Source organism: Crocodylus porosus, unplaced genomic scaffold (genome assembly GCF_001723895.1).
Source record: "Crocodylus porosus isolate Cpor-Errol unplaced genomic scaffold, CroPor_comp1, whole genome shotgun sequence".
Lineage (NCBI taxonomy): Eukaryota > Metazoa > Chordata > Crocodylia > Crocodylidae > Crocodylus > Crocodylus porosus.
The window spans coordinates 92,146,653-92,160,196 of NW_017728886.1; the positions used below are offsets into that span (position 1 = coordinate 92,146,653).

The 13,544-nt window shown below is 44.8% G+C and overlaps 1 protein-coding gene across 1 annotated transcript in view; it reads left to right on the forward strand.

The window, feature by feature from the left end:
* The window catches only part of HECW1 (HECT, C2 and WW domain containing E3 ubiquitin protein ligase 1), a 298,561-nt gene that overhangs the window by 235,424 nt on the left and 49,593 nt on the right, over positions 1–13,544 (forward strand). Inside the window, exons 18-22 of the mRNA XM_019539214.1 lie at positions 754–837; positions 3,354–3,463; positions 7,928–8,048; positions 9,040–9,153; positions 12,622–12,774. Coding sequence (XP_019394759.1) covers positions 754–837; positions 3,354–3,463; positions 7,928–8,048; positions 9,040–9,153; positions 12,622–12,774 — 582 coding nt within the window. The remainder of the gene's footprint in view (positions 1–753; positions 838–3,353; positions 3,464–7,927; positions 8,049–9,039; positions 9,154–12,621; positions 12,775–13,544) is intronic.

Here is a 13,544-nt window from a genome sequence, read left to right on the forward strand (position 1 = left end):
TGATGACTCCAAGATCCTTTTCTGCCTCTGCACTGACAAGAAGGGAGTTTCCCAGCCTGTAGGTATGGTGCTGGTTCTTCCTCCCCAGGTGCATCACCTTGCACTTGTCAGCGTTGAATCCCATCCTATTCTCCTACGCCCAACCCTGTAACCTGTTTAGGTCTGATTATAGCCTATTCCTCCCTTCTAGCGTACCCACATCCTCCCACATCTTAGTGTTGTCTGCCAGTTTGAACAGGGAGTTTTTTACCCCCTCGTCCAAGTCACTGATGAAGATGTTGAACAGTGCAGGCCCGAGGACTGAGCCCTGGGGGGCCCCACTGCCCACATCCCTCCAGGTCGAAAATGACCCGTCCACCACTACTCTCTGGGTGCAGCCCTCCAGCCAGTTGGTGACCTATTTGGCTGTGTAGGACCACAGTCCCCCAGTTTTTTTATGAGAATGGGGTGAGAGACAGTGTTACTTGAAAGCTGGGGAAGGAGAAATAATCCTAATCTCTAAAATGAGATATCAAGTCTCTTGTTTTACAGTTAGGAAGCCAGGATTATTTAAAGAAAGGTGTTGTGTTATAAGGTTTATTGTACAAATTTGACAATGTATCAGGCAGTCAGTGAAGATGTTTAATTGCCATTTTTTGAGGAGAGTGACAAGAGAAATAGCAAGAAAAAAGGAATCCATCCCTGCTTTATGGGTTGACAGTGATGTGATTTTCTCCCCTGACCGTTCCTAATTTTGTATCATTAACTTTCCAGGGAGAAGATCCATTACATTCGGACAGAGGGTACACATGGGCTCGAAAAGTTGTCCTGTGATGCAGATTTAGTAATTCTACTAAGGTAATCCATTTGACTCAGATTATTGCTTTGTCATTCTTGGTACCCAAGAAGCTGGCTGGCTGTTTCTATCCTATGTCCTTTGACATATTTTAGGTGACTGACTGTAACAGGGGCCTCATTTTTGGAGCCTCTCCGCGCGTGCGGCTCCGGACTCCTGCAATGGGTCCATCACCCACCTATTCTCGCCTGCCACGACTTGATCTTACTCATAAATAACGTATGATGAAATGAAGCGGGAAGCTGCCCATTTGTACGCGCCCCAATGGCAGGGAGCGCTGTGTGCGGCTCCTGTACCTCCCCTGTACCGCAGCCCAACCCTCGCCGATGGTGTTGGAATATTCTAACTAGGGACATGGCACTAGGTCCCAGCCCTTTGTGTGCTCTCAGGGCTCCTAGTCGCCCCTCCTCGCTCATGGGGTCTCTCACTGCCCCGCGCTCAACCCCTGGCGCGCTCTACGCCCCGCTCTGGGGCACAGGCGGCCGCTGCCGTGCCCGGCCCCTTGACCCTTCTCTAGGTCCATTGCCCCACCGGGCAAAACACCGCCCTTATGGGCTGGGGTCCGCAACCCCACACACTGCGCCTCTCCGGTGCAGCGCCAGGCCTCGCCAGCACAAACAATAGTGCCCCGCTGGCACTGTGCCCCTCCTGGGCACCGGGAACCCCCAAGCTGCTGGGGAGCCCCCCTGAGGCCTCCTCACTCCCCTACAGCCTCACCCGGTCCTCCTGTGTAAACTGTAACCGAAACTCAAGCCACCTGGCTACAATGTAAACACAGAGCCTCCTTGCTCCAGGCAAACGCCAAGCCCCTCTAGGGCTTGCAATCATACCTTCCTCTTAGGGTGTTCTCCTCCCTGGCATCATCGCAGCCAGTCAGCATGGTAGGGTTGCAACTACCAACTCAGACCGCTCAGCTCAGCTCAGCCTCAGAGCTCCTGCTCCTGAAGCTGCCAGAAGGGAACTGCTGCTCTGGCTCAGGCCTGGGTGGTTTATAAAGGCCCGGCCCCGCCCCCTTCCAGTCATCTGATCCATCTGGTTGCCATGGCAACCAGCACCTGAGCTGCCCCTGGTGATTGGCAGCTCCTTAACTCCCTCTCAGTCACAGGTGATTGCCCTGCTCCTGTGACACTGACCAACTTCTGGTAAATCTAGGCCCTCTCCCCTAGAGTTGTACCACATGATTACAGTCGAATTCTGTTTCAATTACAGACACTTGTCAATCATATTTAACCACAGTATGTGTATGAAATTTTATTATCTGGAAGCCCATTCCCATTGGTGCTATGAGCTCTGTTTTCTAATTACTCTGATGTGTTTTTTGGTTGCAAGATCAGATCAGAAACACCTTCAGCTTTTTTCTTTGGGGTTTTCAAAGATTGAAAGGGAATTTCTTACCTTTCTGAATGATAATCAGTTGCAAGTAAAGACTGCAATAGTTTGTAGGATTGCTAGGTCTGCCACTGGCCATGCTGTCCATGTGAGCCAAGCCAGATCACATTAAGGCAGTGATTCTCAAACAGGGTGCTGCAGCACCCTAGGGTGCCATGAGGTGTCATGCATTGTTAGCCCTGGTAGGTGCACAAGCATGATTCACAACATAAACCCAGAGATTTCAAATAGGAATCCATAGCATTAAAATAATGCTGACCTGTTGTGATTTTCTGGGTTGTTTGCAGCAGAAATATTGCCCCATTATTTTTCTGTAGTCAAAACGAGAGTAAAAACTAAGAACTGGAATTTTCTGAGTGGGATCTCAAGTCTAACAAGGGGTGCCTTGAGTCTAAAATGGTTAAGAACCACTTCAGTAAGGAATAGCGGAACTACAGTGGAGTGAACAATGTGTGGTTATGTACATCATATAAGGAAGGCCTTATTTAGCATCTTTTGGAATTCCAGTGCAATCAGATCTTTAAAGCCCAGAATGATTCAATGTATGTACCTGAGCACAGTGAACAATTAACTTTTTATGTTGTCCTGGGTTTACTAGTGACGATTTTGATTATGTTTCTTCAAGCTGATTCCATCCTCTGCAAGAAGCATACAGCTTGCTCCAGCCACCTGTATTTTCATCCAGATTGTCAAAAAGCTAAGTCATGCTGTTGCCTGTTGCAAAGTATACAACCTGAACAAGCCATAATGAAAAGGGAAATGATCTGGAGCAATGGCATGTGTATTCCCTTTCTCATTTTTGGCCCATGGGCATTGTTCCTCATTTACTATTGGCTTGGATCGTGGCTCTTTCATCCCATAGGTAGATATGGCACTGCCTTGGCATGAGAATGCCTGATGGAACTCACTTTGTTCTTCTAAAATGAAAGTTTTGCTCCTTGCAGCAATGCCTGATTTGGGAAGCTCACTGCTTTCATGCATCTGCAGGTAATGATCATTCTTGTGTAAGTAATGATCAATTGAAGGGCTGCCCAAACTGATCATAGCAGAGTTCCACTGTACTGCATGTTTGTGCTTCTTCATGTCAAGAGGGTTGAAACAGGCCTCTTTCTATCATTTTTTCTTTCAGCCTCTTTGAAGAGGATATTATGTCCTACATACCCCTGCAGGCTGCCTTCCATCCTGGCTACAGCTTCTCTCCACGCTGTTCACCTTGTTCGTCACCTCAAAACTCTCCAGGTAAAAGGAAGGAAAATGAAAGGAGCTCTTGAGTTTGTTGTGTTTCTCTAACTAAGTGTCCTGGAGAGACAGATTTTCAGCTGGTGGAACTGTCATAGCTCCAGTAACTCTGAAGGAGCAGAGAGACTGGGTGCTCTAGATGTAGCAGATCTCCCCTGCCTGCATTTCTGCTGGGGTGTTTTGTATTCATACACGGAATGCTTTCACTTTTGTATGTGTCATGGCATGTTAATGATGTTTGAATGATGGGGATTTTCCAATGAGAAGAAAATATCATCACAGCTTCCAAATGATTAGAATGAGAAGGCTGTGTGTTCTGAGTCTAACGTATTAACATGTAAGCACATTCTTGAGTATGGATACTAGATGGCAAAAGCCAAGTGTGACTTCCAGATTCCAGATGTATCACAACACTTTTCATCGCTCCTAAACTCAGTATCCAGCCAGACTGTGTTCCCAAGACTGCTTCTTCTCCCAAGATTCATAAACTTTAAAGTCAAAGAAGACCATTAGATCATCTAAGCTCCTCCATAGCACAGGCTATTATATTTCACTCAGTTATTCCTGGATCGAGAATAAGTTGTGTTTGACTAAAGCATATTTTCCAGAAGGTCATCCACTCTTAGAAAATTACCTGCTGTTGGTCTCTGTGGCATTGTTTTATGATAGGGAAATCTGAGCAGTAAATAGCTTCCTTTTGCTTTGTCACACAGGAAGGGTTTGAATTTAACTATACCCTCCCTGGTAACTTTGAAAGACTGCCCAGGAATATGGACAAGTCATTTAGGCTGCAATTTGCAAAGCCACCTAAGCTATTTGGACATTCAGTTCTTATCAAAATTAATGGGCAATGGGTGTCCAGATCCAGATGTCAGATGTGGCTTTGAAAGTATGCATCTCAGCACTTTTGTGGAAGAGTTGTACGCCAAAGTCTTGCCTGCCATTGGGAGATTTTTTTTGGAAAATGTCCTAGTCTTGTTACTTGAGTCACGTATCTCAAGCAAGTGTGAACCACACCAAAACACTTTGTGGCACAGTATGTACAGTTGGGGTTTGCCCCAGTAGTGGCTATCAGTGGCAGGAATTAGGGGAGGACAAGACATAATCATTTGGCTAATATCTGTGTCATTAGGGTATCAAGAGACATTCACTTGCATGTATCCCTTTCTCTGAAAAGTTGGGAGTATGACAAAAATAGTGATTCCAGGCTATGTATTATTGATTCTTCTTTACTCCTTGTTGTGGTAAGAACCAATAATTACTTTATCTTTTTCTGTGGAAAAAAAATTCTAATGGAAAAGGAGGGATCACAAGTAGCCATAACCATTGGTTATCCCCTTCAAAGCCCTGGTAAGTGGGTCCCAGGCAGACTTTGAAAAGATCTCAGAAGGGCTATCTTGAAATCTCCACCACATTTCATAGTTTCATAGTTGGTAGGGTTGGAAGGGACCTGAGCCGATCATCAAGTCCAACCTCCTGCCATGGCAGGAAGGAGTACTGGGGTCAACAACCCCAGCAAGGTGTTCGTCTAGCCTCCTCTTAAAGACCCCCAGGGTAGGAGCCAGCACCACTTTGCTTGGAAGTTGGTTCAGGATCCTAGCTGCCCTGACCGTGAAGTAGCGCCTCCTGATATCTAGCCTGAATCTACCCTCTTCCAGCTTGTGATCGTTATTTCTAGTCTCTCCTGGTAGTGCTCGGGGGAACAGGGACCCCCCCAGTGCCTGCTGGTCCCCTCAGACTAGTTTGTAACAGGCCACTAGGTCCCCCCTCAGCCTTCTCTTGTGGAGGCTGAACAGGTTCAGGTCCCGCAGCCTCTCCTCATAGGGCCTGCCCTGCTGCCCTCTGATCATGCGAGTGGCCTCCTCTAGATCCTCTCCATGTTGTCCACATCCCTCTTGAAGTGCGGCGCCCAGAACTGGATGCAGTACTCCAACTGCAGCCTGACCAGTGTCACATAGAGGGGGAGGATCACTTCCTTGGACCTGCTTGAGATGCATCTGTGGATGCATGACAGGGTACGGCTGGCCTTCCTGACTGCATCCCCACACTGCTGGCCCACATTCATCTTGGCATCAATGATGACTCCAAGATCCTTTTCTGCCTCTGCCCTGATGAGAAGGGAGTTCCCCAGCCTGTAGGTATGGTGCTGATTCTTCCTCCCCAGGTGCACCACCTTGCACTTTTCAGTGTTGAAACCCATCCTGTTCTCATCCGCCCACCCCTGTAACCTGTCTAGGTCTGATTGCAGCCTATTCCTCCCTTCTAGCATACCCACGTCTCCCCACATGTTAGTGGGGTCTGCAAATTTGAACAAGGTGCTTTTTACCCCCTCATCCAAGTCACTGATGAAGAGGTTTAACAGTGCGGGCCTGAGGACCGAGCCCTGGGGGACCCCATTGCTCACATCCTTCCAGGCCAAAAATGACCCATCCACCACCACTCTCTGGGTTTGGCCCTCCAGCCAGTTAGCAACCCATATAGCTATGTAGGTGTCGACACCACAGTCCCCCAGTTTTTAATGAGAATGGGGTGAGAGGCAGTGTCGAAGGCCTTCCTAAAGTCCAGAAAGACTATGCCCACTGCTACCCCTGCATCTAAGGATTTGGTGACCTGGTCACAGAAGGCCACCAGGTTGATCTGACGGGACCTGCCTCTAATGTTGTTTGCCTCGAAGAACAGTCTCCTCTGCTGGCCCCTCGTGGACATGTGCCAGGATAATTCCTTCAAAAACTTACCCAGGATCGAGGTAAAACTGACTGGCCTGTAGTTCCCTGGGTCCTCCTTCCTCCCTTTTTTGAAAATGGGAACTACGTTGGTCCTCTTCCAGTCCTCTGGCACCACACCAGAGCACCATGAGTGCTCATACAGCTGTGCTGGGGTCCCACAATGACCTCAGCTAATTCCCTCAGCACTCTGGGGTGGAGATCATCCGGACCAGCTGATTTAAATATGTCCAGTCCCTCCAGAAGTTCCCTGACTAGATCCTCACTGACCCTTGGCCTGGGTGTGTCTCCCCTGGGGCCTGAGGGAGTCCCAGTGAGGGGGCTGATCCGGTCCCTGCTCAGGAAAATGGAGGCAAAGAAGTTGTTAAATAGGTTAACTTTGTCATCTGGTGTGACAACCATATTTCCTAGCGTGTCTTGCAGAGGCCCCATGTTACCCGGTTCCTTCTTTTTGCCCCCTTTGTATTTAAAAAAGGACTTCTTGTTGTCCTTGATCTGGGAAGCTAGTCCCAGTTCCATCTCCGCCTTGGCCCCCCTGCATCCCCGAGCAACCACAGTATAATCCTCCCTGGTGATGGCCCCTCCCTTCCATTGGGTGTACACCTACCCTTTAGCTAGCCATTCCTGGGTGCTTTTGATGAGCCATGGGGGCTTTTGCACCCTCTTGCCCCCTTTGATCCATGTTGGGATTACCTCCCTTTGGGCTTGGAGGAGCGACCACTCTTCTTGGACACCCGACTCCCATCTCCTCCGGGACCTCAGTGGCAAGCTTTGCAATTTCTATCTTCATGAAGGATCTTCCTTGCATGCCAAAAAAATAGTCCTTTCTGCATTACCATTAGTAATATCCTTCCATCGCTGCAAATGAATCTTTGCAGATACTTTGGGCTTCCACTAAATGTGAATTTTTTACATTCCTATAGAGGGTATTCTGCCACATTTCTCATGGGCAGCCTTGTTTTCATTTTCTTGTCTAATGAGATAGAGAAATAAGATTTCTTGGGAACAATGCTCTAGTCCTTTGTGGTTTGGCACTCACTTACATAAAAGAATTTATCAATTCCTTTTAGAATTCAGACTTCAAAACAAAACAGGTCACAAATTACTGAAAATCTACTGTGAATGTCAATCTTATTAGGAAAATGAACTGACAGAAATTCCCTGTGATGCCACAAAAGGTTTTGTGTTTATGGCTGAGAGTCTTCAGTATACAGAAGGTGATTAATTCAAGAAACCTGATTCCCACCTCAGCCTGGCCTTATGTTCTATATAGAAATAGCTTTGAGACCCAAAAGGTTTAATCCCACTGAGTAATGATATCTTTTATAAGGTGGTGAGGAGAGAGATTTTCAAAAGTACAAATGAAAGATAGACACCTAACTCCCAGGAACAGTCTGTGGTAGTTGGGCACCTAGCTCTTATATGCATCAGGGGGTCCCAAAATTTCCATTCCAATCAGTGAGAGTTCCAGGCTGAGTCAGTACCAAGGCAACTAACTTTACAATTCTCCTGGAAAGCTGTTTCAGCTTCACAGAAGTGTTGGGACCATTGAATTATACTAACTCACAAGTCTACTAATGGCATTGAGACCATGGAAATAATGAGCACTCAGGAGTCCTTCATGTACCTGTTAAAAGTTTGTGCAACATTTCTTAGCAAATTTCACCTGGGTAAGCCAGGTATACAAATAAGATCTTTTCAAGTTTGGTAAAAGCTAGGAATTTGCTCTTTTCCCTACCAGGGTTACAGAGAGCGAGTGCAAGAGCACCCTCTCCATATAGGAGGGACTTCGAAGCCAAGCTGCGCAATTTCTATCGAAAACTTGAAGCCAAAGGTTTTGGGCAAGGTCCTGGTAAAATTAAGTGAGTATTACATCAAGTAATTCAAATAATTTAACATCATATAACATCAACTTTGTCATCATCCCTGTGAATCAGGAAACTAATGTGATATTTGTACGTTATTATCATGGGTACATTAGTTGTCATCAGTAATGCATTAGTAAAGGTAAACTACACATTTTCTTGAGTAAAAACTTGCTTTTATGTAAAAAAAAAAAAAAAACCCTAATCTAAAAGGAGGAAAAGAGTATTTTATATAAGAGTTCTGTCACTAACAGTTCAGTGTTTTACTACACTTTTTCCCATCTCTCTTAAAGAGGTATTGATACCTTGACCTCTAGGAAACAGGTTAATTTCGCTAATGATTTGCTGCCCGCAATAAGCAGTGATAGCTTAAAGGTAGGAAAGCCACTGGCTTATCTAATCTCTGTTCAGAAGATGCTATAGAGAGAGATGCTAATAACCAGCTTGAGGAGAAATCTACCTTTCAGTGATATGGAAAATCTTCACTAAGCAAATAAATTGGAATCAATCCATCCTGAGTCCAGTAGCCCATGAGGCTAGTATGATACCAGTTTCTGTAGTCAGCAGCACATCACATGTAGCTGCCATCACATCCAGCCACCTTTAGTGCCCCCATCTGGAGCACAAACTGATTACAGATGAGCTGTTTGGGAGCAGCCTTTAGTGCAAATCTGCAGCAACAACTCAGGCTCATGCCTCCGGAGCTATAGCAAGATGTTGTAACCACTCAGATGTTGTCATCACATCAGCCATAAATATTAATAAAGGGTCAGAATCAGCCTTTGAGCAAGCAGGTGCAGCTTTAGCGACTTCAGCAGTTGCCATCTTTATTCAAAACTGAACTTGGCCCTTTCATGGCTCCTGTTTATCCTCAGCCACATTCATATTTGGTAACAGCCTCTTTCACTCCTCTCTTCCTCTTCCACTGCTTCCTCAAGAGTTTCACCCTGTACCCATTAACAGGACCCCTTTTCCTGTCTCTTTTCAGGTTAATTATACGGCGTGACCATTTGCTGGAAGGCACCTTCAATCAGGTGATGGCCTATTCGCGGAAGGAGCTCCAACGGAACAAACTCTACGTCACATTTGTTGGGGAGGAAGGGTAGGGAACCTTTAAATGCTGTGAATTATAATACACCCAGGTACACTATGATGTTGGAAAAAGCTCAAATCCTCTTGTTAAGTTTTACTTTATCATCTCTGGGGAGATGACATAAATTACAAGTAACCCAAACTTATAATCAGAACTAGGACAGTAAAGCTGCTTAGCACATCTCCAATGCCTTCCCCCAGAGACCTATAGAGCATACCTAAAATAGGAGCTAAGAGTCAGGGCATCCTCATTCCACATGTAATAGTCCTGCTGTGAAGACAGAGACATGGACATACAGTCAGACACAAGTCAGGATTAGGGTTGAGAATAAGAATCCTAGTCTCTTTATTCATAATCCCTTTCTTTAATCGATAGGAGAGCAGTACCATAGTAAGGGGGGAGGGAGGAATGAGCAGGGCAACCGCCCTGGGTGCCAAAACAAAGGGGTGCCAACAGGTGCTGGCCAGCCAGGACAGTGCACGGGACAGAGCCGTGAGCAGCTCATTTGGGAGGATGCAGAGATGGGGGGAGGGCGGTTCCTGCTGCTGCATGCACTTCGGGGCAAGCATGGAGAGGCATATGCCCCCAGGATCTGTGCATGAGTTGAGGGCAGACTGCCACTGCGGGCTTTGCCCCAAGTGCCAAACTTCCTTGCCCTGGCACTGTAGGAAAATACTGCCTCTAAACAGAACCTTCTTTGCAGTTCAAAAATACATTCCTCCCAAACCTTCTGGTTTTCATATTTTTATTCACAACTTTACTTCCTGAATCTGGCTGGAGTGATGAGCATAAGTCTGTTTAGACATCCTTTCTGACTGCTTAACTGACCCAGGTAGTAATCTTTTGAGAGGGCCTGTACTTCTGAGACTTCCTGGCCAATCTTGCAGACTCAAGAGGTTCCGATAGGCTGATTCAGATCTGAGCAAGCAACTGAACTTGTGTGTGTTTATTTAAACCAAACTTTTCAGAGTTCACCTGTTGCCAATTGATACATGAACAGCCAGGCTCTAAACTTTAATTACAGAAAGAAATGTTGAAGCTCTCCAGCATTTCAAATAAGGAAAGTTTGGAATCCCATTTTAATTGTGCTGTACATTAAATAGCAACACAGAAAGTATTTAGGGATACACAAGAAATACAGCTTCAGTTCCAAAAATGCTAGAGCCCTAAAACTGGCTCAGCTGGCAGTTCATGGTAGTTACTGTTCATGGTAGTTACTGCTGATTTCATTTTCTAAATAGCAGTTCAAGTAAGAGGCTGGATCTGTGGAGTTCATCTTGACAGATGCTAAAAACAGAGTAAAGTCACCAGTTAGAAAGGGATGTCCTTTCAATGCTGTTGACATTATGGATTTTCTTAACCTGTTAACTTGTGGATGCCCAGAGAGTCAGTATCATGTCATACGTAGAGAAGTTGTAGTACAGTGAATTCTGGTCCTGACTCTGTCATCAGCCTGAAATAATAAACCATATTCCTTTTTCTGTGCCTTAGTTTACCCATTTGTAAAACAGGTCTAATACTCTAGCAAGGGCTGATACCATGAGCTGTATTGTCTTCCCCAAAGCTGTAGTAACTTTTGTTGTGCCTTGCAGAAATCTGGAGAAACTGCAAATTATAAAAACTTGATTGACTTACATCTGAGGACAATATCAGCTATGGCTTAAGTTGCTGAATGCCAGAACTGATCATGCTGGAGGGTCCCCCAGTTATAGAGACTCTGATGAGTAGGTTGTAATGGCACAGTAGCCATGGCTTTCCCTGTTCCCTAGAAGACTGGACACCCAGAGAGCCAATGCAATATAGAAATATGGGTGCCTGGGTTGTCGAGGATGTGTGCTATATTAATATAGCTCCTACAAGCCTTTTATGGAAGGCCCATATCAGAGAAGTATGAGTGCAGGTAGTTTTAGTAACCCCCTATCCAATATGGTCATTGAGTCAAATTTATAACTAGTGCAATTCTGTTGATTTTAGTGGAGTTACACCAGGCATCAATTTGGCCCATTCTTTGCTATACATGTTTTGCTACAAAATCATGCAGAACTATCACTTGTTCTGTAACAGCTTGTCTCTGTATCCCATGATATTGATATAATTATGTTTGTTTATGGGCAAAGTCAAACCTCTCCAACTTCAGCCTTGCTTCAGTTCTGGCTAAAATTAGGGCAGTTTCCCTCACTCCTATTGTTACTTTATCCTGTAAATGTAACAATTATAGATCAACAGCTGATGCTTGCTTTGGAGCAGCAGCTCTCCCCTTCCCCTTTTCAAGCTGCTAACATGTACCTTTGTGCGTACCCTTTGATGGTTTTAATCTGAGTGCATGCTTCAAGATTCAGAGCTGCTAGCTGATAAGTGACCATAGCAAAATGTAGCATAGAAAATGCCTTTTACTTCCTTACAGCCTGACTCAGTCAGACACTTGCAATTACACCATAACTTCAACCTTTTTATAAAATGCCTGATCCTGCTGCAGAATTTTCCACTTACTTTGATTTTTCTACATGTAAAGAAGAAATGCTCACCTCAGAACGGCTTTAGCCTCAAGTGGTACATAACTGCAGATAGTTTGTTCTTATTACTATATGGAGGTTTATACTAAACTGGATAGAAAAAACTGCTCAGGTTTATTAGAGAACAGTCTGTTTTTAATAAATACATCCTAGTTAGGATTCATGCTTTCATAAAGCTTTCTTTCTTTCTACCCTGAAATGAATGAGTTGTCTTTAAAACCAGTTTGAAAACAAAACAGGACAAAAAGAATGGGACTTTCAAATGAGAAACCATAAAAATAAAAGCAAGGTTTGCTTTAAATATAAGTTGGGGTTGTAGAGTGTGCCCCACCCCCCAAGGTACCAAACACTTGGAACCACCAGAAAACAAAAAGAAAAGCATACTTCTTACAAGCAAAAAATCAGCATGCCATCTAACAATATTAAAAGATGTGTTATGACCCAGTCTTGTTCACCTTTGAGCTGAAGGGCCAGGCACTATGAGAAAGTGTCCAAAAGTTTAATATGTTGAGGCTAGGTTGTGCTTCTCTACTTCCCCACTTTTTCTGACCAATGGGGATACCAAAGCTGTAAGTACCATGCTCATAGGAGCTGCATAACTTTCTTGGCTTTCTTGCAACAAAGGAAGAAAATGCGTGGAACTAGTCCAACTGAAGCAAGGGATAGTGTCCAGCTGTAAATTACTAACCCTCTGGAACAATGGGGAAAGTAGGAAGAAACTGTGATGCTGGGATGTGCCTGAGCTGGATGCTTCCCAGGGCTAAGGTAGGGCTTGGGCAGGTTATGCATTGTGATGTAGTCAGGACTCTGCCTAAAGTCTGTATTGAGTCTGGGGAGAGAAGATTTAGCATCAGCAAACATGTGAGTAGTAGTCGCGTGCACAGAAACATGGTACGCTATCAGACAGTCCAGATGCAAAACATGAAAGCAAAGAAGACTCATTTTATATCTGTTTCCTTTCTAGCTTGGACTACAGTGGCCCCTCCCGAGAATTCTTCTTTCTTCTGTCTCAGGAGCTCTTCAATCCTTACTACGGCCTGTTTGAATATTCAGCCAATGACACTTACACTGTTCAGATCAGCCCCATGTCTGCATTTGTGGAAAATCATCTTGAATGGTAAGGTCTGCAGAATGCATTTTAAGTAGAGGCAAATAATCCAGTTGGTTCATTATGCAGATGGATGGTGCATTACAAATCAAATTGCACAGAAATTCCATTGCTACCATTTTGGTGGGGGAAAATGAAATTCTTTGGAAATGGTACTAATGCAAGAGAGGGACTAGGGAGGAGAGAGAGGAGAAACAGCATGCAGATAAAACAAGAGGCTCTAAAAGAGGAAGAATTTTCAGACCACTTAGTGAAATGCACTGGTCTCATTTTTTTGAGGCCCAGACAATAAGTGATCAGCAGGGATCCTGGTTTCCTCTGTTAAAAATTTGTGAATTCTCTACTGTCTGCCCCCTCCGGTGTGGTCCGAAATTCTCTAATTATAAAACTTAGAGTCCGCATTTTTCCATGATTAAAATGAAACACCACTATGCATCTATAGATCTAGATATAAATTTAACAAAATGTTGTATTGATATATAATTTTAAATCAATTTTAAGGCACTGGTAGGCTTCCATCATTATAATAAAATACATACTAAATACCTATATATTTTGGCATTTGATTTTGGGGTGCTTTGGGTTTTTTCATCATGGAAAACCAGAGCTCCCTCTGCCCCTTTTGCTCACCAGGACGTGGGTCCAGCTGCAGCTGTTGCCCTGCTGCTTTGTGACAATGTTATGCTAATGCCCTGTCCCTGCCCATGCCATTGCCCCTCATTCCCAAGCCACAGTCCCCCCGAGTCCTGCTGGTGCCCTTTAGTCCTGATGCACAGTCC